At 42.4% G+C, this 23,950-nt stretch overlaps 1 protein-coding gene across 9 annotated transcripts in view; it reads left to right on the forward strand.

Moving 5' to 3' along the window:
• The window catches only part of clcn3 (chloride channel 3), a 56,211-nt gene that overhangs the window by 4,693 nt on the left and 27,568 nt on the right, over positions 1-23,950 (forward strand). For 3 of the 9 annotated variants that reach the window (XM_042328248.1, XM_024434535.2, XM_042328250.1), the window contains exon 2: positions 2,682-2,874. The exons of 1 other annotated variant lie outside the window; for it this stretch is intronic. In XM_042328248.1, the coding sequence (XP_042184182.1) occupies positions 2,709-2,874 (166 nt within the window). In that variant the 5' untranslated portion in view covers positions 2,682-2,708. Of the gene's footprint in view, positions 1-2,681; positions 2,875-7,439; positions 7,583-11,032; positions 11,737-15,614; positions 15,917-18,756; positions 18,901-19,090; positions 19,185-23,950 lie in introns of those variants that run through there. 5 more of the 9 variants (XM_042328251.1, XM_042328254.1, XM_042328253.1 and 2 more) reach the window with 5 other exon arrangements.

Consider the following 23,950-nt stretch of genomic DNA (forward strand, 5'->3'; position numbering starts at 1 on the left):
TTTAAATTACTAACATATGTCATACGGTACCAGTCAAAATTCTGGACACACACTCATTCAAGGGTTTTTCTTTGTTTTTACAATTTTCTACATTGTAGAATAGTAGTGACGACATCAAAACTATGACATAACATATATGGAATCTTGTATTAATCAAAAAAAGTCTTAAACAAATCAAAATATATTTTAGATTCTTCAAAGTAGCCACCCTTTGCCTTGATGACAACTTTGCACACTCTTGGCATTCTCTCAAACAGCTTCTAAAAGCAAACAGAATTTAATTTCATGCTTTGATTTGATCCAGCTCAAATTGATTTCTTCATTCAAGGTGAGAGGGAGTTGTTAGCCTAGTGGTCCAGACTGTTGGTGTATTGGCATGACAACAATAGAAAATAGTAGGTTACTGTATATGACGTTTTGGGACCAGGCTAGTGAAATGTAGGCTCTCTAGTGTGTTTCTTCCTTCATAGACACCTATGAGAAAATGTGGATGTGACAAGATGTGTGTCTGTCTCACAACGTGGTGTTCACAGAGCCATGTCTGCAATGATTTATACTTGAATGAAACATAAGCTGTATTGACATCAGTGAAGCTATCATGTCCTTTTGCTTTCAGTGTTGAGTGCAAATGATCTGGATCAGGCCTAGGAGGACTTCTGACTCTTTCTTCCTGTCATAATGAGCTTGTGACTTGTGTGACTTGCGTCTGTATATGTCCAAGTTATCATTACTCATTGTGTATTTATTACTTTAAAAAAAAAAGTTTCTAATATTGCTCTATTTTCTTTCTCTCTGCATTGTTGGGAAGGGCCTGTAATTAAGCATTTCACTGTTAGTCTACACCTGTTGTTTACAAAGCGTGTGACATAAAATTGGATTCGATTTTAATTTCTGTTTAAAGAGAGAGGATACTAGACTACATCTAATCTCCCCAGAAGAGTCAGTGATACAGCTGCCAGCCTAAAAGAAGTTATCAGAACAATGAGTTTAATAGAGGATTAGGCCTATAGTCAGTGACTCTACCCAGACTTTATCCCTCAGGCTCTCTGGCTGTTGGTGACTTGGTGACTCGTCTACAGATGAAATGCCTTTTGATTTCATATGGTTCACTTTTGGATTAATTTAGTTCATTGCATTGGGTCTGGTTGGGATGATGATACACTAGTTCTATTAAATTGAAACATATCGTTAGCTCAACCTGCTTCCATTTCAACTCATAGGCCTAGCTTGTTTTACCACATGGAAAAAGATCACGTCCTGCTAGATAAGACCAGAAACCATTGTTAGAAGAATCATTGACCTGCGTATTCACAGTGATATAGGGTAGCTAGTGAAAAAAGATCACATCTTGCTGCATTAGACCAGAAACCATTGTTAGAATAATCCTTAACCTGGTTATTCAGTCAGATAGGATAGCTACTATCTTTGATCTAGCTCAGATGTTGGTGTATCTCCCCTTCCTCTCTGGTTCTCTACTAACTCATCACATACGCTGTTGCTACTGTTTATTAACTGTCACTTTATTCCTAGTTATATGTACATATTTACCTAGTACCCCTGTACCTCGACTCTGTACTGGTTCCAAGTGTATATGTACAATATCTATCGTTACTCATTGTGTACTTATTATTACTTTTATTTTTACGTGTTTTACTTTTCTATTATTTATCTTTTCTTTCTCTGCATTGTTGGTAAGGGCCCGTAAGTAAGCATTTCACTGTTCGTCTACACCTGCTGTTTACGAAGCATGTGATGAATACATTTTTATTTTATTTCTGATCTGGAAGGTGTTGTTTTCCCCTGCCAACACTAGGGGGCACAATAGTGAAGTTACTGTGCTCTAGGAGTGTTGTTCTAAACCAGCATCACATCACTGTACAGTGGACAGGATGTATCCACTCCTGTTCATGTGTGTCACTCTGTTCATTTTAATCCCCAATCTAAAAATAGGACTACACACTCCTGGCTAGTTCTTCCCACACAGAAATGTTTTGTTTGCATTCATGTGTATCCTCAAAACGGATGCAGCACAAATGCCCCGCATAACTGATGGACTGGAGAGGTATAAATATTTCCAATAGGAATCGATATCTCCATCTGAGTGGGTACCATATAAACAAAGGAACAAACACAAAAGACAGAGTTCAGATTCAGACAGAGAGGTGTCGTGCACAACGTGCAGGGTATACAGACTCGTTACTACTATCTAGCACATACTCCGACAGACAGATGGAGGTAACGAGATACATGGGCTTTAGGATGTTCACAACCAGGGCCCTCTATCATCAGTCCTCCATACTGACAGTAGAGAGATACAGCATATGGGTTTACTGCTACTGCTGTTCTTCCTCATCCATCTTCCTCTTTAGTGAAGTGTCTGGGTCTGACGGCTCACACTCATGTCTTCTAATAACCTCCGCCCCTTCCTCCTTCCGTCACTACTAGAAACAACCCTGCACTGAGGTTGGTACCAGGTTCGGAGTCAGACCTAATCTGAAACCGAAACCTTTACCAGACTCTGCCCTCTGGTTCCAACTCCCTAATCAGCCAGCCCGTGGACTTCCTTGTCTGTCTGAGTGTGTGTGTGTTACTACAGGAGCCACTACACAGGAACAGCTACAACGGCATCGCCACAGTGCCCTACCCTGTGATCTGAGTGTGTGTGTGTTCCCTCCACCCAGGGCACTGCGTGTGTAGCGCGTAGCTAAATGGAGTCGGAGCAGCTCTTCAACAGGAGCGGCTACTACAGGAACGGCTACAACAGTATCACCAGCGCCAGCAGCGACGAGGAGCTGCTGGATGGCACAGGGGTTGTCATGGACTTCCACACCTCCGAGGATGACAACCTTCTGGATGGAGACACCACCTCACCAGGTAGGCCCACTGCTAATCGCTGCTGACTACGCCATCAGACCCCCACAACTGCCCATGGCGCTGTGTTGCTGTTCCCAACGGAGAGAGGGTCTGGCTGGGCTGACTTGTCCAGATAGAGGGTCCGGAAGCTGTGGGTCCATCCATGGATGGGTGTTGTGAGCTGTGTTGTTGTGACTGTACTTCGTGTCCTGGCCGGCTTGCCCAATTTGCACTGATGATCCCATTCAATGCTGCCTTGCCCATTGGGTCGCTCACTACCCTAGTTGAGATGTGACATATTTTCCTGCCCTGCCTGCTGCTGTGCCATTGATCCACCCCCCCACATCCCTGTTTCAGCTCCCAACATACAACCATCTCCATCCATCCATGCCACCTGATCCCAAACCATCCTCCATCAGATGTCTCATGCCTGCTGTCTCATCTCCATACCAGCGATTGGTGGTTGCAAACTTACCCGCCATCTTGTTTTTGTTTTATGCTTACAGCCTAGTCCATATTAGCCTGGTCCCAGATCAACAAACATGTTTTTGCATGACAATGGCCATAGGACTTGGCTAATATAGTACAAAGAAACAGATATGGAACCAGACTGTCCATTCCTGTTTTGTTTTGATACTTTCTCTGCTATCGCCATCCATGCGGTACCTCATTCACTACTCTATTCATTGTGCTTCACTTCCTGTTTACTTTATGGTCGTGACTTGTAGTGTTACATTTTGCAGTGTTTATGATTGTGCTGCTTTTGGCCTTATTTGCTGCTTTAATAGTTTTTCCTGCTTGTTTCCTGATGCTGGCCTGATGCTTGATTTGCTGAGTCATGTCTTGTTACCGTAGTTACACTGGCTTCCTGCTGCCGCTCTAGGTTTGGGTTCTAGTATCTGATCAAAAGAGAAACAACTCCCTCATATCTGATATGATGTTTGATATGACAAGTCCCAGAGAAACAACTCCCTCATGTATCTGTGCTATGATGTTTTAATATGACAAGTCCCAGAGAAACAGCTCCCTCCTATCTGATATGTTCAATATTACAAATCACAGAGAAACGACTCCCTCAACTCCCTTAATATGACAAGTCACAGTTGGCTACAGTGACAGTGCAAGCTTCCCTAATTACTATTCACAATCCTGAAGTTTTTTTAAAAATGAAATTGAATCGAAAGCTAAGCTCCCTCATGAACCTATTTCAGGGTTTTTGTGTGACAATTTGAAGTGCGTCTGAACTGAATATGTGAGTCTGAAAGAAGGATTAGAAATGGATTACCTGTATTAAACCTCTTCTGGAAAGGACCCTTCATCTCAATTTCTGCCTAAAATGACAATGTAGGCGAATATAACACAATAGATCTGGTAAAAGATTAAACAAACAAAAAATGTTTTCTATTTAGATTTTTGTTGCATCATCTTTGAAATGCAAAAGAAAGGCCAACATTGAAATAGGAAGCTGTCAAGGTTAGGGAGTAACGGATTAGAAAACGTTACCAGCAAAAATATTGTAATCAGATTACAGCGTGGTTAAATGTGGAAGACACATTTCAGTTGAAGGCATTTAGTTGTACAACTGACTAGGTATTAGAGGTCGACGATTAGGATTTTTCAACGCCGATACCGATTTTATTGAAGGACCAAGAAAAGCTGATACCAATTCAATCGGCCAATTTATTACAATTTTTATATATATATATAATACTGAATGAACACTTATTTTATCAGAATATAATACATAAATCAAATCAATTTAGTCTCAAATAAATAATGAAACATGTTCAATTTGGTTTAAATAATGCAAAAACACAGTGTTGGAGAAGAAAGTAAAAGTGCAATATGTGCCATGTAAGAAAGCTAACGTTTAAGTTCCTTGCTCAGAACACGAGAACATATGAAAGCTGGTGGTTCCTTTTTTAACATGAGTCTTCAATATTCCCAGTTAAGAAGTTTTAGGTTGTAGTTATTATAGGAATTATGATGCGGTGACTATTTCTCTATGTACCATTTGTATTTCACATACCTTTGACTATTGTATCTTCTTATAGGCACTATAGTATTGCCAGCCTAATCTCTGGAGTTGATAGGCTTGAAGTCCTAAACAGCGCTGTGCATCAAGCATTGCTAAGAGCTGCTGGCAAACGCAGGAAAGTGCTGTGTGAATGAATGCTTATGAGCCTGCTGCTACCTACCACCGCTCAGTCAGACTGCTATATCAAATCATAGACTTAATTATAATAAACACACAGAAATACGAACCGTAGGTCATTAATATGGTCAAATCCGGAAACTATCATTTTGAAAACAAAACGTTTATTCTTTCAGTGAAATACAGAACCGTTCGGTATTTTATAGAATGGGTGGCAACCCTAAGTCTAAATATTGCTGTTACATTGCAGAACTATCAATGTTATGTCATAATTATGTACAATTCTGGCAAATTAATTAGTGTCTTTGTTAGGAAGAAATGGTCTTCACACAGTTTGCAACGAGCCAGGCGGCCCAAACTGCTGCATATTCCCTGACTCTGCTTGCACTGAACGCAAGAGAAGTGACACAATTTCCCTAGTTTATATTGCCTGCTAACATGAATTTCTTAACTAAATATGCAAGTTAAAAAAAAATATATACTTGTGTATTGATTTTAAGAAAGGCATTGATGTTGATGGTTAGGTACATTTGTGCAACGATTGTGCTTTTTTTTTTTTTTCGTGAATGCGCTTTTTTTTTAGATCATCACCCGTTTGGCGAAGTTGAAGTAGGCTGTGATTCGATGATAAATTAACAGGCATCACATTGATTATATGCAACGCAGGGCAAGCAAGTTAACCTAGTAATATCATCAACAATGTGTAGTTAACTAGTGATTATGTTAAGATTGATTGTTTTTTATAAGATAAGTTTAATGCTAGCTAGCACTTACCTTGGCTCCTTGCAGCCACAAGGTCCTTTTGATGCTGCACTCTCATAACAGGTGGTCAGCCTGCCACGCAGTCTCCTCGTGGATTGCAATGTAAATCGGGCATAATCGGCATCCAAAAAGGCAGATTATCGATTTTGTTATGAAAACTTGAAATCGGCCCTAATTAATCGGTAATGCCCTATTATTATTATTATTATTATTTATTTTTCAAATTGGTCGACCTCTACTAGGTATCCACCTTTCCCTTAAAAAAAACTAGATAATTACTTCAAGGATTACTTTTTAAATTCAGAAAGGATGTTTGCGAATTTTTTTAATCGTTTACATTAAGTTTGTTCCACCTGAGCAAGTCTGACCTCAGGTCCGAGACCACTATGATGACAGACCAAATGTGTTTGATGGATCGCTGGAATAGGCTTTTGTAGGCTACAGTCCAAGCTATGTCTTCCAATGGTGTGACTGCTGTCGGCCTCAAAAAGATTATCCAACTTGAATAAACGCTTGGAGGTAAGGATGACAGCAGTGGTTTAGTCTACGGCGATACAGATATCACTTATTATTGATATCTACATAGCGCATTGATGTGAATCACACTGTTGATCTCTCATTTAGCTATTTGCGCCTTAAGGATTGTGGTTGATGTGGATGGTTGTTCACAAATCTAAATGTGTATTTGAACCTAAACAATGGTTGAATTCAAGAAGTTTAAGCTGCCTATCAATCATTGTTTCTGAAACCACTGGACAGCCAACTTCACATGGAATCATGTTGTAGCCAAAAAAGTGTTAATATATTTGAATTAGTTTATTTGAGGTTCTTCAAATAGCCACCCTTTGCCTTGATGACAGCTTTGCACACTTGGCATTCTCTCAACCAGCTTCACCTGGTTTGCTTTTTCAACAGTCTTGAAGGAGTTCCCACATATGCTGAGCACTTGTTGGCTTCTTTTTCTTCACTCTGCGGTCCAACTCATCCCAAATCTCAATTTGGTTGAGGTCTGGGGATTGTAGAGGCCAGCTCGTCGGATGCAGCACTCCATCATTCTCCTTGTTAAAATAGCCCTTACACAGCCTGGAGGTGTGTTGGGTCATTGTCCTGTTGAAAAACAAATGACAGTCTCACTAAGCCCAAACCAGATGGGATGGTGTATCGCTGTAGAATGCTGTGGTAGTCATGCTGGTTATGTGTGCCTTGAATTCGAAATAAATCACAGACAGTGTCACCAGCAAAGCACACCATAACACCTCCTACTCCATGCTTTATGGTGGGATATACACACGCGGAGATCATCCGTTTACTTTTTCAGTTTTGAGAAAAGTTTGTAGAAGAGAATGAACAGCTGTGTAATGTAAACTACTGTGCGTCCTGTTTGCTTTCCCCTTGAGAATGAACACTGTTGCCCACAGCTCTAGCATGATGGTTGTTTGTTGTACAAAGGGCGTTCACATACTACTGTAAAGGCCAGCTCATTGGCTATCTAGTTAGCTATGTTTCAAAACGATAGGTGGTCATTGGACCATGACACACTCAATCAAGTGAACATGCTCGTCTCATTGTTGCGTAATGATGGCTTACCTTCATGGGCTAATTGACATGTTGTGTAGCCAATACGTAATGTAGAATGATGAAACATGTTCGGTTGCCTTCTAGAGTGTCTGAGGATTGCACAGAAACCGAACTTGACCGGGTTAAGCAACGTTTTGTGTGTTAGGATATCAAAATTGATTTTGTCAAACAAAACTATGCTACATTTTATCTCTGGGACCCTAAGGATGACAAATCAGTGGAAAGTTACTGAATGTAAGTACATTATATACCATCAGAGGTGAATGTATCAAACCAGTTGCCTTGATAAGTGTTTTGTTGTTGTGCACTATCCTTAAACAATAGCATGGTTTTTTTTCTCTCGCTGTAATAGCTACTGTAAATTGGACACAGCAGTTAGATTAACAATCACTTAAGCTTTCTGACAATATAAGACATGTCTATGTCCTGGAAAATTGGCTGTTGTTTACAACGGTATTCTAGTCACATATCGTATATTGAGCAACAACAGTCCCAATTTCGGGACACTGATCCAGTGAGGTTTTAAAGTACATTTATCAAACCATGGATGTAAGGAGAGGTCAAGGAAAGCCAAAATATGGACAGTCTTTTGTTTATGTTGATTGAGTCTGATTAGATGTAATAGTAGTCGAAACGAGTTATTTAAAAAAATAATCTAATTGAAGTTGTGCTTAGGGGCACACAGTGCTTGACATGTTTACTCTGCTGCACAATACTCCTTATCCACTGTCTCTCACCAGTGTGTACAAGCGCAGAGTTCCTCCTGCGTTTACATGTTTGTGTTTGTGTGTGTGCGCCTCTGAAAGCAGTTATGAATTGCTGAGTACCTGGCTAGTTTTTCTCATATTAAGCTCCCTCACAGAGTTCAGAAGTCAATGTCATTCATCCGAACTTCCGAACAACCAGAGAATGGACCTGCACTAACGCTACTGCCAATACGGCACAATGTGTGAATACCAAGATGTAGCCTAACGCCTGTTTTGCTGCCTGCCTGAGCGCCAGTCTGTTTCTACTTCTTTTTAGCTGACTTCTCGTCATATTTCCAAGCAAGTCACTGAACGGCTGTAGCAGTTGAATGTTAAAACGCCTGGGAAACCAGGTTAGTGAGTCTGAATGCTTTAATGCAACATTGCTGGAGCCTCAGGGCATGTTAAGGCTACATTGCTTCTTTCTGGGAGTCCTCACAGCCAGCGAACTAGGAAATGTTATGTCAAACTAGCACACGCTGCTGTAACCTACCATAACTTGGTTAGGCCATGTGGATATGTTTTTCTTCAGTGTTACTGGTGTCCTACAGTGTGTCTGTGACAAGGAGACCATGGATAATTAACGACCCAGTGGAGACTGGCTATCTCGTGGTACTGCTCCAGTGAGGGTGGCCGGTTTTGTTTAGTAGTGTGTCTGTGTGTAAAGGGAATTTTCCGGTGAACCAAAAGGAGAGCAGTTGTTGATAACATCAATCAGAATCCAATCTTGTTTATTTAACAGGGAGACACCTCCAGAGCAGAAGCAGAAACAAATTGTAACGGGCCTTCTCTGAGAATACCCTTCTTAATCACACCGCACCTAATGTTCTGTAAACACCAGCCGAGAGGCTTGTAGGATGTCACAACATCAGCTGCTACAGAATCATAGTGTCACAGATACATTATCAGTGATCCCTTGACTCAGTCTGGAGTCTAACTTTAACCATAACATTCAACACTGGCAGACATTTCATACTGGCAGTTACACAGGTCAAAGGTCAGTACTTTGTTACAAGATAATTATAGAAAACTACTTAACCATGTATGTTTTAAGTACCATATTTAATAAAGTCCTGTTTCCCTTCCCCCTAGGGAATGAGTGTGAGTTGGGTTACAAGGTCACTCTCAGTAATCTCTGCCCAATCAGTGGTCTCCATTCTCCAAGTCTGCAAACGTTCTCAGTGAACCTTGGTGTAAGCTACTGCCTGTAGGGGTATCCACATGTTACTAAGTAACAGGCTACCCAAGTCAGTGTTCATACACATGCCCACATGATATATACAAAAGTATGTGAACACCTGCTCGTCATCTCATTCCTAAATAATGGGCTTTAATATGGAGTTGGTCCCCCCCCTTTGCTGCTATAACAGCCTTCACTCTTCTGGGAAAGATTTCCACTAGAACATTGTTGTGGGGAGTTGCTTCCATTCAGCAACAGACACTAGTTAGGTTGGGCACAGATGTTGGGCGATTAGGCCTGGCTCTCAGTCGGCGTTCCAATTCATCCCAAAGGTGTTTTGATGGGGTTGAGGTCAGGGCTCTGTTCAGACCAGTCAAGTTCTTCCATCAATCAAATTCATTTATAAAGCCCTTCTTACATCAGCTGATGTCACAAAGTGCTGTACAGAAACCCAGCCTGAAACCCCAAACAGCAAGCAATGCAGATGTAGAAGCACGGTGGCTAGGAAAAACTCCCAAGAAAGGCCAGAACCTAGGAAGAAACCGAGAGAGGAACCAGGCTATGAGGGGTGGCCAGTCTTCTTCTGGCTGTGCCGGGTGGAGATTATAACAGAACATGGCCAAGATGTTCAAATGTTCATAGATGAGCAGCAGGGTCAAATAATAATAATCACAGTGGTTGTAGAGGGTGCAACAGGTCAGCAACTCAGGAGTAAATGTCAGTTGGCTTCGACACCGATCTCGACAAACCATAGGCTGAAACAGGAAAGGAACTTCCCCAAACTGTTGCCACAAAGTTGGAAGCTCAGAATAGTCTAGAATGTCATTGTATGCTGTAGCATCAAGATTTGCCTTTAATAGAACTAAGGGGCCTAGCCCGAACCATGAAAAACAGCCCCAGACCATTATTCGTCTTCCACCAAACTTGACAGTTGACACTATGCATTTGGGCAGGTAGCATTCTCCTGGCATCCGCCAAACCCAGATTCATCCGTCAGACTCCAGAGAACGCGTTTCTACTGCTCCAGAGTGCAATGGTGGCGAGCTTTACACCACTCCAGCCGACACTTGGCGTTGTGCATGGTGATCTTAGGCTTATGTGCGGCTGCTCGGCCATGGAAACCCATTTCATGAAGCTCCCAACGAACAGTACTTGTGCTGACGTTGCTTCCATAGGCAGTTTGGAACTCTGTAGTGAGTGTTGCAAACGAGGACAGACAATTTTAATGCTCTCCAGCACTCGGCGGTCCCATTCTGTGAGCTTGTGTGGCCTACCACTTCGTGGCTGAGCCGTTGTTGCTCCTAGACATTTCCACTTCACAGTAACAGCACTTACAGTTGACCAGGGTAGCTCTAGCAGGGCAGAAATTTGAAGAGCTGCTTTGTTGGAAAGGTGGCATCCTATAACAGTGTCACGTTGAAAGTCACTGAGCACTTCAGTACGGGCCATTCTACTGCCAATGTTTGCCTTTCAGTGTCCCCGTGTAAGAATTTCCACAACACTCCATAGACAATCTTAAATGAATCATTGTTTATTGCCAGCGCACTGGAGAGATTTCAACCAACTCAATGCACACATGTCAGTCAGGAGCTCTGCTTGGGTAGTCCCAGCAGTTGCCTTATATACGGCTATTCTAGTTTTGTTTCATTCATGTGCCCGACCAATACTGGTTCATAACATGTAACAATACCTCACAAGGCTTCTTCTCTCTAAGCTGAGACCCTGAAACTGAGAAATCTTTCGTTCTCAAAACAAGGTCTGGGCGTACTGCCAAATTGCAGCTACTGATGGTGAAGATTCAGTCAGCCACTTGCATGAACACAGAAATTAGTCCTAAGAGAAGCACATGAGTATAACATTTCCATCACAGGCGATTGCATGGCTGTGTGCTCATTTTTTTAATACACCTGTCAGCAACGGGTGTGGCTGAAATAGCCGAATCCACTAATTTGAAGGGGTGCCACGTACTTTTGTATATATAGTGTAGGAACTGGATGAAGTGACTAGGGGAGTGAAAAAGAAATTCCCATGAACCAGTTTGGCAGCTTGATGTCCAATCAGCACTTGCCTAGTGGCAATCCATGAAGTGTAAATGCCGGTATCTGTCAGGATTGTGCCTGTAGGTTAAGCTGCCTTTCTGTGTGTCTTGTGCTATTTATATGCACTGTGTGTTGGGGGTGGAAGTGGACCCTTGTCTGGCCCACCTGGTGTGCTGTGTCAGGCAGACGTGGGAATGTTCTGTAGTGGAACAGAATGGAACTACCTGATCCAGGCCTTGAACAGAGGAATTACATATTGGAACTGTGGAGATAGAACATACTTGGTTCTGGAGTGCTGGTTCATCTGATCTCTAGAACCCTGGTGCCACGTTAACTTGGTATTCTCTGTTGGGATTTACTTCCAAACTCCAGATGGTTGATTTCGCCTGTGCCATCACCTAGCAACAGGTGCTGTGCTAAAAGGTAGGGGGGCTTCATTGGTTGGTTGTTTGGTTTGATGGTGCCAGCACAGCAGTCAAAATGTCATCTTTCTTTAGGGTGACAAGTGGAATATTCCTGCTGGAGCTCGTGCTACAGGTGGGTGCTGCTATGGTGACCAGTGAGCTGAGATAAGGCGGGGATTACCTAGCAAAGACTTATAGATGACCTGGAGCCAGTGGGTTTGGCGATGAATATGAAGCGAGGGCCAGCCAACGAGAGCATACAGGTCGCAGTGGTTAGTATATGGGGCTTTGGTGACAAAACGGATGGCACTGTGATAGACTGCATCCAATTTGTTGAGTAGAGTGTTTGAGGCTATTTTGTAAATGACAACGCCGAAGTCAAGGATCGGCAGGATAGTCAGTTTAACGAGGGTATGTTTGGCAGCATGATTGAAGGAGGCTTTGTTGCAAAATAGGAAGCCGATTCTAGATTTAATTTTGGATTGGAAATGCTTAATGTGAGTCTGGAAGGAGAGTTTACAGTCTAACCAGACTCCTAGGTATTTGTAGTTGTCCACATATTCTAAGTCAGAACCTTCCAGAGTAGTGATGCTGGACGGGCGGGCAGAGATCGGTTGAAGAGCATGCATTTAGTTTTACTTGCATTTAAGAGCAGTTGGAGGCCACGGAAGGAGAGTTGTATGGCATTGAAGCTCGTCTGGAGGTCAGTTAACAGTGTCCAAAGAAGGGCCAGAAGTATACAGAATGGTGTCGTCTGCGGTGGATCAAAGAATCACCAGCAGCAAGAGCAACATCATTGATGTATACAGAGAAGAGAGTCGGCCTGAGAATTGAACCCTGTGGCACCCCCATAGAGACTGCCAGAGGTCCGCACAACAGGCCCTCCGATTTGACACACTGAACTCTGTCTGAGAAGTAGTTGGCGAACCAGGCGAGGCAGTCATTTGAGAGACGAAGGCTGTTTTGTCTGCCGATAATAATGTGGTGATTGACAGAGTCTAATGCCTTGGCCAGGTCGATAAATACAGCTGCACAGAATTGTCTCTTTTTGATGGCGGTTATGATATCGTTTAGGACCTTGTGCGTGGCTGAGATGCACCCATGACCAGCTCTGAAACCAGATTACATAGCGGAGAAGGTAGGGTGGGATTCGAAATGGTCGGTGATCTGTTTGTTAACTTGGCTTTCGAAGACCTTAGATAGGCAGGGTAGGATAGATATAGGTCTGTAGCAGTTTGGATCTAGAGTGTCTCCCCCTTTGAAGAGGGTGATGACTGCGGCAGCTTTCCAATCTTTGGGGATCTCAGATGATACGAAAGAGAGGTTGAACAGGCTAGTAATAGGGGTTGCAACAATTTCGGCTGATAATTTTAGAAAGCGAGGGTCCCGATTGTCTAGCCCTGTTGATTTGTAGGGTTCAGAACATCAGCTATCTGGATTTGGGTGATGGAGAAATAAGTGAGGCTTGGGTAAGTTTCTGTGTTGGGTTGGAGGGCTGTTGACCAGGGTAAGGTAGGCCGGGTGGAAAGCATGGCCAGCCGTAGAGAAATGCTTATTGAAATTCTCAATTATTGTGGATTTATCAGTTGTGACAGTGTTTCCTAGCCTCAGTGCAGTGGGCAGCTGGGAGGAGGTGCTCTTATTCTCCATGGACTTTATAGTGTCCCAGAACTTTTTGGAGTTTTCTGCAGGATGCAAATTTCTGTTTAAAAAAAGCTAGCCTTTGCTTTCCTAACTGCCTGTGTATATTGGTTCCTAACTTCCCTGAAAAGTTGAATATCGTGGGGGCTATTTGATGCTAATGCCGTACGCCACAGGATGTTTTTGTGCTGGTCAAGGGCAGTCAGGTCTGGAGTGAACCACGGGCTATATCTGTTCCTGGTTCTACATTTTTTGAATGGGGCATGCTTATTTAAGATTGAGGAAAGCACTTTTCAAGAATAACCAGTCATCTTCTACTGACGGAATGAAGTCAATATCCTTCCAGGATGCCCGGGCCAGGTTGATTAGAAAGGCCTGCTCACTGAAGTGTTTTAGGTGTATCAATACACCCAGTCACTATACTAGGCTAAATACTTTCCTAGTTAAATCAAATAAATACAAAGATACAGGCGTCCTTCCTAACTCAGTTGCCGGAGTGGAAAGAAACCGCACAGGGATTTCACCACAAGGCCAATGGACACTTTTTAAGAACGTTTAATGACTGATTTTAAAAAAATCCTGTTTGCAACAAGGCACTAAAGTAAAACCAGGCGTTGGAACCTAAATTATTTTCCAATCGTTTGGTTCTGAACAGAACCATAATTTTTTTCTTTAACGTTCTATTGTTGTTACTAACAAGCTAGCTAACAAACTTGTGTGTTCAGAGCGGCACCAGAATTAAAATAAAAACACGTCTTACCTTTTTGTAGTTAATACATCGACTGTGAAACACCATAACTATGTTATCCTTAACTAGCATTGAAAAAATGTATCAATTGTTCTCGAATAAAAAAAATCTCCCCCTAATTTCTGCATCACGCCTGTAATGTCAGTAGCTACAGTAGACTTTGCATGCTTTGTAGGGAGGGGGAGGGGCTATAGTCTACACTCACATTGGCAAAGATTTTCAGCTGGTAGGCACTGGAATGCACTTCTGAGTGACAGTATGGGCTTTGCATAGGCGTTTTTTTGTGGGACTGAAAAACATGCTCGGAACATAAAATAACATTAACCGGTTCCCATACTTTTAAAATAACGGTTCTGTTCCAGAACAGTATAGATCACTTTTGTTCTCGGTCTGGTTCTGTTCCTTTTAAAAATGTATTTTATTTTTCAGTTCTGTTCCCTGAACCGGTTCCAACCCCTGACTAAAACTGCAAATAACGATTTGTATTCAGGACAAAGTTTATGTTTGGGGCAAATCCAACACAGAACATTACTGTGCACATCTGGACTGAGGGGCGGGAGCTCTGGCAGCGCCGAACAGGCGGGAGACTCCGGCTGCGCTGGAGAGGAGGAAGGCTCCGGCAGCGCTGGACAGGCGGGATGCACTGTAGGCCTGATGCGTGGTGCTGGCACTGGTGGTACTGGGCTGAGGACACGCACAGGAAGCCTGGTGCGGGGAGCTGCCACAGGAGGGCTGGTGTGTGGAGGTGGCACTGGATGGACCGGACCGTGAAGGCGTACTGGAGATCCTTCATTTTCAATAAATTTGCAAACATTTATAAAAACATTTTCACTTTGTCATTATGGGGTATTGTGTGTAGGTAGATGGATGAGGGGAAACGTATATATTTAATCAATTTTGAATTCTGGCTGTAACACAACAAATGTGGACTAAGTCAAGGGATATACTTTCTGAAGGCACTGTTGGTAGCTATGAACCCTTCAGATGAAATCTCACACATGGCTTCATATCCTCTTTGTGCATACGTGTTTGAGAGCAAAAGAGAGAAAGTTCATGTGTTTGTGGAAAGGGAAGGAGAAGGTCGAGGAGAGTGTCTGTCTCGAACTACTGGTTTCACTCATTTGTTTATGGTAGTTTTCATTTTCTGGTTATTTCTCTTGCTCTCCCCTGCTGTGGCTTTTGCTCTAATGACATTTTGATGTGTGTGTGTGTGTGTGTGTGTGTGTGTATATACACACTGTTCTGCCTCTGAGAAATTGCTTCATTCAAGTCAATTAGGCCTATTGATTGTGCAGAAAAACAGTTTTTCTAACATTAATATATTCATTTGTTAATTCCTTGGTAAGCAGCAAATTAAAACTGTAATGTGCTGTATAGCGCTGTGTTCAATACAGATCAATATGATGCCAGCAGTACTGGCTCAGCCAGTTGTCTACCCTAGCAACCAACCAGTGCGAGCCGATCGTCTTTCTTGTGACGACATCACCGGCCCCTTAGCAGTCAACTGCTGAGAGCTCGGCTCACACACACACACACACAGAGACATCGTCACTCACGCACACACACAGTCACAAATAAGCCTACGCACACAGCCCGCTACACTATTCGTGGCTGCTGTAAATCATGGAGGCTGCCTCCATGGTAAACAGTTCGCCTAGAGACGAGTAGCTAACGCGCAGTGAGAGAGCTAACGTAAGCTTAGCGACCAACTGTCAGTCAACCATGGAGGATATCTCAGCCGAGACCGACCCCTATCTCCCTTACGACGGGGGAGGGGATACCATTCCCCTGCAGGAGCTGCCTAAAAGAGGTATGCCACGATCCCCGCACCTTTCCTTCCTTCTGAATGGAGGTTGGAGGTTCGTTTCTGTCTGTCTGTCTATCTGGCTACAGTTAGTCATGGAGCTGGATAATCTAATGCTCAAGCTCCCAGCTGTTGTTATAAAGACTAAAATGGTGTGGTGCTTATAATTTAGGACCGATAGGAGGGCTGTAATGTGTGTGTGGGCGACAATATTATCTAACGTTAGCTGGCTGTCATTCTTCGACCATTCCCCTGCTCGTTGATGATTAACCTTGGCAGTTTGTGACCCCATATCTGGGCTGTGTGTGTGCGTTATCTGCGTGGTGTGTTTTTCTCACAGGAAGGCTGGGCTGGATGAAGCAGTGACCGAGGAGTAGCAATGTGTGCCACTGCCTCTCTTGACTTTAAATGTTTGTGTGTTCAAGAGAGAGACACATGTTTGGTGTGTGTGGGAACACCTCTATAGCAGCCTCCAGATGTTGGTCTCAGTGTGGTGCTGATCCATTTAACATAAAACAGTGTTTGAATTATTTTTTATTTTTTATTTTTATGAATTACTAACAGCACCTGATTTTCAAGCACATTTTGTCAAGGGATCAGTGGAAAACGTTTGAGTGTTGATGTTTTTAACCCAAGGCTTTATGGGCCTGGGAGGTTCCGGAGAACAAAACACTAACACTAACTCATACTAACTCATACTAACTCATACTAACACTAACTCATACTAACACTAACTCATACTAACACTAACTCATACTAACACTAACTCATACTAACACTAACTCATACTAACACTAACTCATACTAACACTAACTCATACTAACACTAACTCACACTCACACTAACTCACACTAACTCACACTCACACTAACTCACACTAACTCACACTAACTCACACTAACACTAACTCATACTAACACTAACACTAACTCATACTAACACTAACTCATACTAACACTAACTCATACTAACACTAACTCATACTAACACTAACTCATACTAACACTAACTCACACTAACACTAACACTAACTCACACTAACTCATACTAACACTAACTCATACTAACACTAACTCATACTAACACTAACTCATACTAACACTAACTCACACTCACACTAACTCACACTCACACTAACTCACACTCACACTAACTCACACTCACACTAACTCACACTAACTCACACTCACACTAACTCACACTCACACTAACTCACACTAACTCACACTCACACTAACTCACACTAACTCACACTAACTCACACTCACACTAACTCACACTAACTCACACTAACTCACACTAACACTAACTCATACTAACACTAACTCACACTCACACTAACTCACACTCACACTAACTCACACTCACACTAACTCATACTAACACTAACTCATACTAACACTAACTCACACTAACTCACACTAACTCACACTCACACTAACTCACACTCACACTAACTCACACTCACACTAACTCACACTCACACTAACTCACACTAACTCACACTCACACTAACTCACACTCACACTAACTCACAGTCACACTAACTCACACTCACACTAACTCACACTAACTCACACTAACTCACAATCTATAAAGCATCTGCTATCCTCCTTATTACCTGAACAAAACCTTTACATTCTCAACATGATTCAATGTTGTGTGGATATATCCTGTTTTTCACAGTTAGCACAATATATTAGTTATCTTCCCTCAGGCCTTAGCCGTTAATGGCCCACCGCTTAATAATATCCTTGCCTTCAATATAGTGCTGAGCAATTAGTGCTTTTTGAGGTTGTTTCAGTTTGATTCTAAAAAAACAATCACTTCCATTTATTTTTAAAATAAACTGCATTATGTGGGTTGAATGCTATGTAAAGCGCAGAATAAAACTATTAATTAAAACAATTGCAGTGGCTGCCCATTACTGCTTTAACATAATTTATTCACATTACTTTAATACAATATGTGTTTACTTTGATGACTTTATTTCATTCCAAGTCATCATCTCTTCTCTATAGAGCTGCTGCCTGTGCTGTCTGACAAAATCACTATTTCAGTAGTTCTTCAAAGTAAATAAGGCATACTTTTAAGACTGCTGAATACCAACTATCAATCACTTAGATCATGTATTTTCAGATGACAGTACCTCTCGAAGCAGCTGCTTTCTATCCCTCTAGATTGAGAGAAGAAAAAACACACGGTCTCTGTGTCTGCTCCACACCCATTCTTATTATAGCTCAGTGCTCCACACAGACCGGACAAGTATGCAGGCGCACAATGGGTTGTGGTAATTGTAGTTGCCACGTTTTCTGCGCTAAACTATCGAGAATATTGGCCTGTTGGCAACTACAGCCCTCTACTACATCGCACAGTTCAGGCTTGATCTGATTTATCTCTACAGAAACTGCATTGAGCTCACAGCAAAAAAAAAGGAACGAAATGGAATTCAAATACTTTACCCAAAGTTGGTCAATTAGTTGTTTACAAAACTAAAAATAACCTACATTTCGATTTAATTGCTCAACTTAAACTTAACCTACCACGTCACTGATTATCTCAAAAGAGAGAAACTACTTAACAGATAATGGTTTGTGTTGGTGTAGTCCTTGTTCATTACTTTCCCCTGCTGAATGAAATACACTGGCAAAGGATTCTCTCTCTCTCTCTCATTCCCCCTCTCTCGCTCCCTCATTTTTTTTCTTCTCTCTAGTCTGTTATGAGGTAGGCCTTTCGGTCACGTTTCCTTACTAGCCTCGTGCAGGCCAGGGTTAGTTACAGCCTGCTGTTCTCCAACTCTAGTCAGTCCAGCTGCTGAGCTGAGCCTCCTTGATCTGCTTTGCAGGACTGGAGTGATGCTGGAGTAGCCTGATGCTGGAGTAGCCTGATGCTGGAGTAGCCTGATGCTGGAGTAATGCTGGAGTAGCCTGATGCTGCAGTAGTCTGATACCGGAGTATTGGTGGAGTAGTCTGATACTGCAGTAGACAGGTACTGGAGTAGTGCCTATATGCACTAAACCCTGACACTGAATGGTCTCACTTTAGGCATGTAACTGAACACACAAAGTGCACGTGTGTGTTGTGACCTCATTGATCAGTGTTGCTGTTGTGGTTGAAATCAGTCCCTTGTAGGATTCTGTTTCCTTAGTGTTATCATTCAGCTGGATGCTGTGTGTTAGCCTACACAGGTCGGTGAAATCAAAACATGAGGTGCCTGCTGCACTGCAGGACCAGGACCAAATCTCCCCCCTGTGGATTTCAGTCACAAATCAGGTTGGTTGGAAGGTAGAAGGCGATAATGTCCATCTCAATGATTGACTTGACTGCCTGCTCTGTTTGCCAGGTTTCAGCTGACTCCACAAGAACAAGCCATTTCACATTGGTCTTCCTCACAAAGGGAAGCACCAGATGAAAGCTATTAAACTAGTGTAACACACACACACACACACACTAGTTCCTGCTGCTCTCTGGGAAATGCCTATTTCTCTCTTAGACTTCTATTTCTACATCAAAGGGCTTCATATAGACCTAATACTGTAATTGGAATGGCTTGGCCTTCTAAAATCAGGTTAGAGGTCTGAGAAATGCTTTACTCATTTCTCTACTCCTAGTGGTAGCAAGTAGTGTAGTGAATGCACACATTTATATCGTCTCTGTTATTAGTGTTAATAGATTAGTTTACTTCTATTTTCTCAACCTCGCCATGGTCCTACTCTCCTCAAAATCAAATGTTATTGGTCACATACACATATTTAGTAGACGTTATTGCGGATGTAGCGAAAGGCTTGTGTTCTTAGCTCCAACAGTGTAGTAGTATCTAACAATTCACAACAATACACACAAATCTAAAAGTTAAGAAATATATAATTATTAGGATGAGCAATGTCAGTGGCATTGACTAAAATACTGTATATACAGTGCCTTAGGAGAGTATTCGGACCCCTTGACTTTTTCCACATTTTGCTAGGTTACAGCCTTATTCTAAAATAGATTTTTCCCCCCCAGAGTAATTCTCATCAATCTACGCACAATACACCATAATGACAAAGCAAAAACAGAATTTTAGACATTTTTGCTAATTTATAAAATAAAATAAAAGCATATCACATTTTATTCAGATTCTTTACTCAGTACTTTGTTGAAGCACCTTTGGCAGCTATTAGTGTTCTTGGGTATGACGCTACAAGCTTGGCACACCTGTATTTGAGGAGTTTTTCCCAGTCTTCTCTGCAGATCCTCTCAAGCTCTGTCAGGTTGGATGGGGAGCGTTGCTGCACAGCTATTTTCAGGTCTCTCCAGAGATGTTTGATTGGGTTCAAGTCTGGGCTCTGGCCGTGCCACTCAAGGCCATTGAGACTTGTCCCGAATCCACTCCTGTGTTTTCTTGGCTGTGTGGTTAGGGTCGTTGTCCTGTTGGAAGGTGAACCTTTACCCCAGTCTGAGGTCCTGAGCGCTCTGGAGCAGGTTTTCATCAAGGATCTTTCTGTACTTTGCTCTGTTCATCTTTGCCTCGATCCTGACTAGTTTTCCTGCCCCTGAAAAACATTGCCACAGCATGATGCTTGCACCACCAGGCTTCACGTAGGGATGGTGCCAGGTTTTTTCCAGAAGTGACGCTTGGCATTCAGGCCAGAGAGTTCAATCTTGGTTTCATCAGACTACAGTATCTGGTTTCTCATATGGTCTGAGAGTGTTTAGGTGCCTTTTGGCAAGCTCAAAGTGGGCTGTCATGTGCCTTTTACTGAGGAGTGGCTTCCGTCTGGCCAATCTCTACCATAAAGGCCTGATTGGTGGAGTTCTGCAGAGATGGTTGTCCTTATGGAAGGTTCTACCAACTCCACAGAGGAGCTCTGTCAGAGTGACCATCGGATTCTTGGTCACCTCCCTAACCAAGGCCCTTCTCCCCCGATTGCTCAGTTTGGCCGGGCGGCCAGCTCTATGAAGAGTCTTGGTGGTTCCAAACTTCTTCCATTTTAAGAATGATGGAGGCCACTGTATTCTTGAGGTCCTTCAATGCTTCAGAAATGTTTTGGTACCCTTCCCCTGTGCCTTGACACAATCCTGTCCCTGAACTCTACGGATAATTCCTTTTTGACCTCATGGCTTGGTTTTTGCTCTGACATGCACTGTCAACTGTGGGACCTCCTATACCACAGGTGGACCTCATACCACAGGTGGACTCCAATCAAGTTGTAGAAACATCTCAAGGATGATCAATGGAAACAGGATGCACTCGAGCTCAATTTCGAGTCTCATGGCAAGGGTCTGAATACTTACATAAATAAGGTATTTATGTTTTTGCATTGTCATTATGGGGTATTGTGTGTAGATTGCTGAGGATTTTTATGTAATCAATTTTAGAATAAGGCTGTAACGTAACAAAATGTGGAAAAAGTCAAGGGGTCTGAATACTTTCCAAAGGCACTGTACATATGAAATAAGTAAAACAGTATGTGAACATTATTAAAGTGACTAGTGTTCCATTATTGAAGAGACCAGCCTGCTAGTGAGTGACTCATCATTCACCAGTGTTTGAACTTTGATCACGTTCCCACTTCCCACAGATCAGGTGACAGTCCCAGGTGTCTAGTATTTTATGTTAGCACTTACCACCTAGGATTGATATCCTTAGTTAGCTTAGCAGTTAGCGCCTTGTTTCCTGGCATTGATATCCTTATTTAGCTTAGCAGTTAGCACCAACTGCCTCTCCTAGGTATCGTTATAGGCTAACACTAGGCTCTACAGCTTTGGATGTCATTGTGCCAACTGTGCCAAGCCACACAACGTTAGCCCCTGGATGACATGGTTGTACTAAACAGCCCCTGTGGCTGTATGCCACCCTAGATAACAAACCCCAGCACCATATCACACACTGCTGGGAAGTTCAGCAACTACACATCAGTGGTGTGTCCCTGACCGCATGCCAATGGAGAATGGTTTCGAAGGTCAGCAAACCATGAATCATCATAAATGAATCACATACCCGTGGCTCAGTTGGTAGAGCATGGCACTTGTAACGCCAGAGTTGTGGTTTCGATTCCCATGTGGGACCGGTAAGAAAAAGTCTGAAAAATGTATGCATTCACTACTGTAAGTCGCTCTCCATAAGAGTGTATGCTAAATAAAAATAAAATAAAAATCTATAAAATGTGTTTAGCCGTAACTTGACAACGACTTGTCATTAGCTTTGCATCCATCTTCTGGAGATTGTTAGGGTTAAATGGGGTTATGTCAGTTGATGTGATGTCACAGAGGGTTTTAGGTGAATACTTTCTCCTACAAGGCCAGATTATCAACAGATTTGAGCTATGCCGGTATTGGTTTGCAGTGTATTCCTATTTCTCTCTCGCTCAGGTAAAATGGCTCTCTGTAAAAATACACAATACACTGTATTTGTATATCAGAGAGCTGAAAAGAAGAATTTGCACAACAAAGAATAGGTGTAATATCATGCATACCTACCAGTTGTTTAAAGCACATACTTGAGGAGACAACATTGTCTTCTGATGTTTTTTTGGGGACACATAGTGACTTTGTTCTTTCCCGGACACAATCCCACAGACCTGTACAGTTGTCAGAACGACGTGGGAGATTTCCCTTTTTGTTGGTAGAGTTGTATGGGTAGATTAATGTAGGCCTGTCTCTGTGCCTTTGAAAATTATATGTAATCCCTATCATACTCAGAATACTGCAAAACAATCCACTGAATTGGATAGTGATCTTACAATTAGATTTTTATAAGGTATTAGTCACGTGCCGAATACAACAGGTGTAGACCTTACAGTGAAATGCTTACTTACGAGCCCCTAACCAACAATGCAGTTTCAAAAAAATAAGAATAAGAGAGAAAAGTAAAAAGTAATTAAAGAGCAGCATCTTTGACGACTACGTGCAGTTGTCCGGTGATACTTCGCATGAATGTGTCTTACTGTAGCAGTGTTTGTTTCTCTCAGATCACAGCCACTGCAGAGAGAGATGACCTTTTTCAAAATGGCGGTTGGCTGCCCAGCTGAGTTGTAGTGCCGTGGCACTACAAGTCACCTCTGCTCCATCTCTGCCTTTTGGTGTGTGTGTGTGTGTGTGTGTGCCAGCCAGCCAGTATAATCTATTTAACTATCCTTGTTAGATGCGCTTTAGCACTGTTACCAACCAGCACAGTCGAGCATGACTGGATCTGGGATATCAAGCATTAGCAGTGATCATCAGGCATTGTTCTTCATTATCGTCATGAAGGACATCATTTTGGAATATATCTTTTTGGAAATGCAGTCAGTTTTTCTCCTATACTGCATCTCTGCCAGTTGAAACATTTTAAGTGTTGTAATGCAATTTCAAATATTGCTACGTTCTCTGTGCTTTTTGATCATGCTAGTAGGGTAACCAGAGCCGTGTGTTCAAATCCCTAATGGTGAACAGAACATCAATTGAACATTCTTGGTGTGGTGTAGCCTACTGCAGGGTTCAACAACTGGTGTCTGTCTTTCTGATCTATGCCTGAGGCCTACATCCTGTATTAAAACAAGCAGACCTAGACCGAGAAGAATGGCAGACTGTTGTAATCCTTGGCCAGTGTTCACTTTACAGTCACACGTTACTACTGTGCCTCTGTTTCCCCTGCCACATTTGTACTACAACATAACACAGCCTGTTGTGTACACAGAGGCATGTGACTGTAGAAAGGTCCCTGTGGCAATTTTATGGGGAACTGTTATCAGAGATTGTGAAATGAGATTTGAGGAAGAATACTTACAAGTCTGAGGTTAACATTCTCCTTTAAACCGGAACGGTCCTTTTTGAAGGAAGTTTTTAGATTGTAAATGAACCACTGTTCTGAGACCAACCTCCATGACCAGTGAGTGATTCATTAAAAGGAAACCTGGAGCCCTGGCTCAGATTCTACCCCCTGTGTTCAATCTGCAATTGAACGTCTGCAACTGCACCTCCATTTTGGCTCTGTGCTGCAGGTTTACCCACAGTGCTCTGGTGGTGAGGGGGTAAAGGGAGTAAAGACGATTTAGTCCTCTGATTTATTACGGAAC

This window comes from Oncorhynchus tshawytscha, linkage group LG10, assembly GCF_018296145.1.
Source record: "Oncorhynchus tshawytscha isolate Ot180627B linkage group LG10, Otsh_v2.0, whole genome shotgun sequence".
In the NCBI taxonomy this organism is placed as follows: Eukaryota; Metazoa; Chordata; class Actinopteri; order Salmoniformes; family Salmonidae; genus Oncorhynchus; species Oncorhynchus tshawytscha.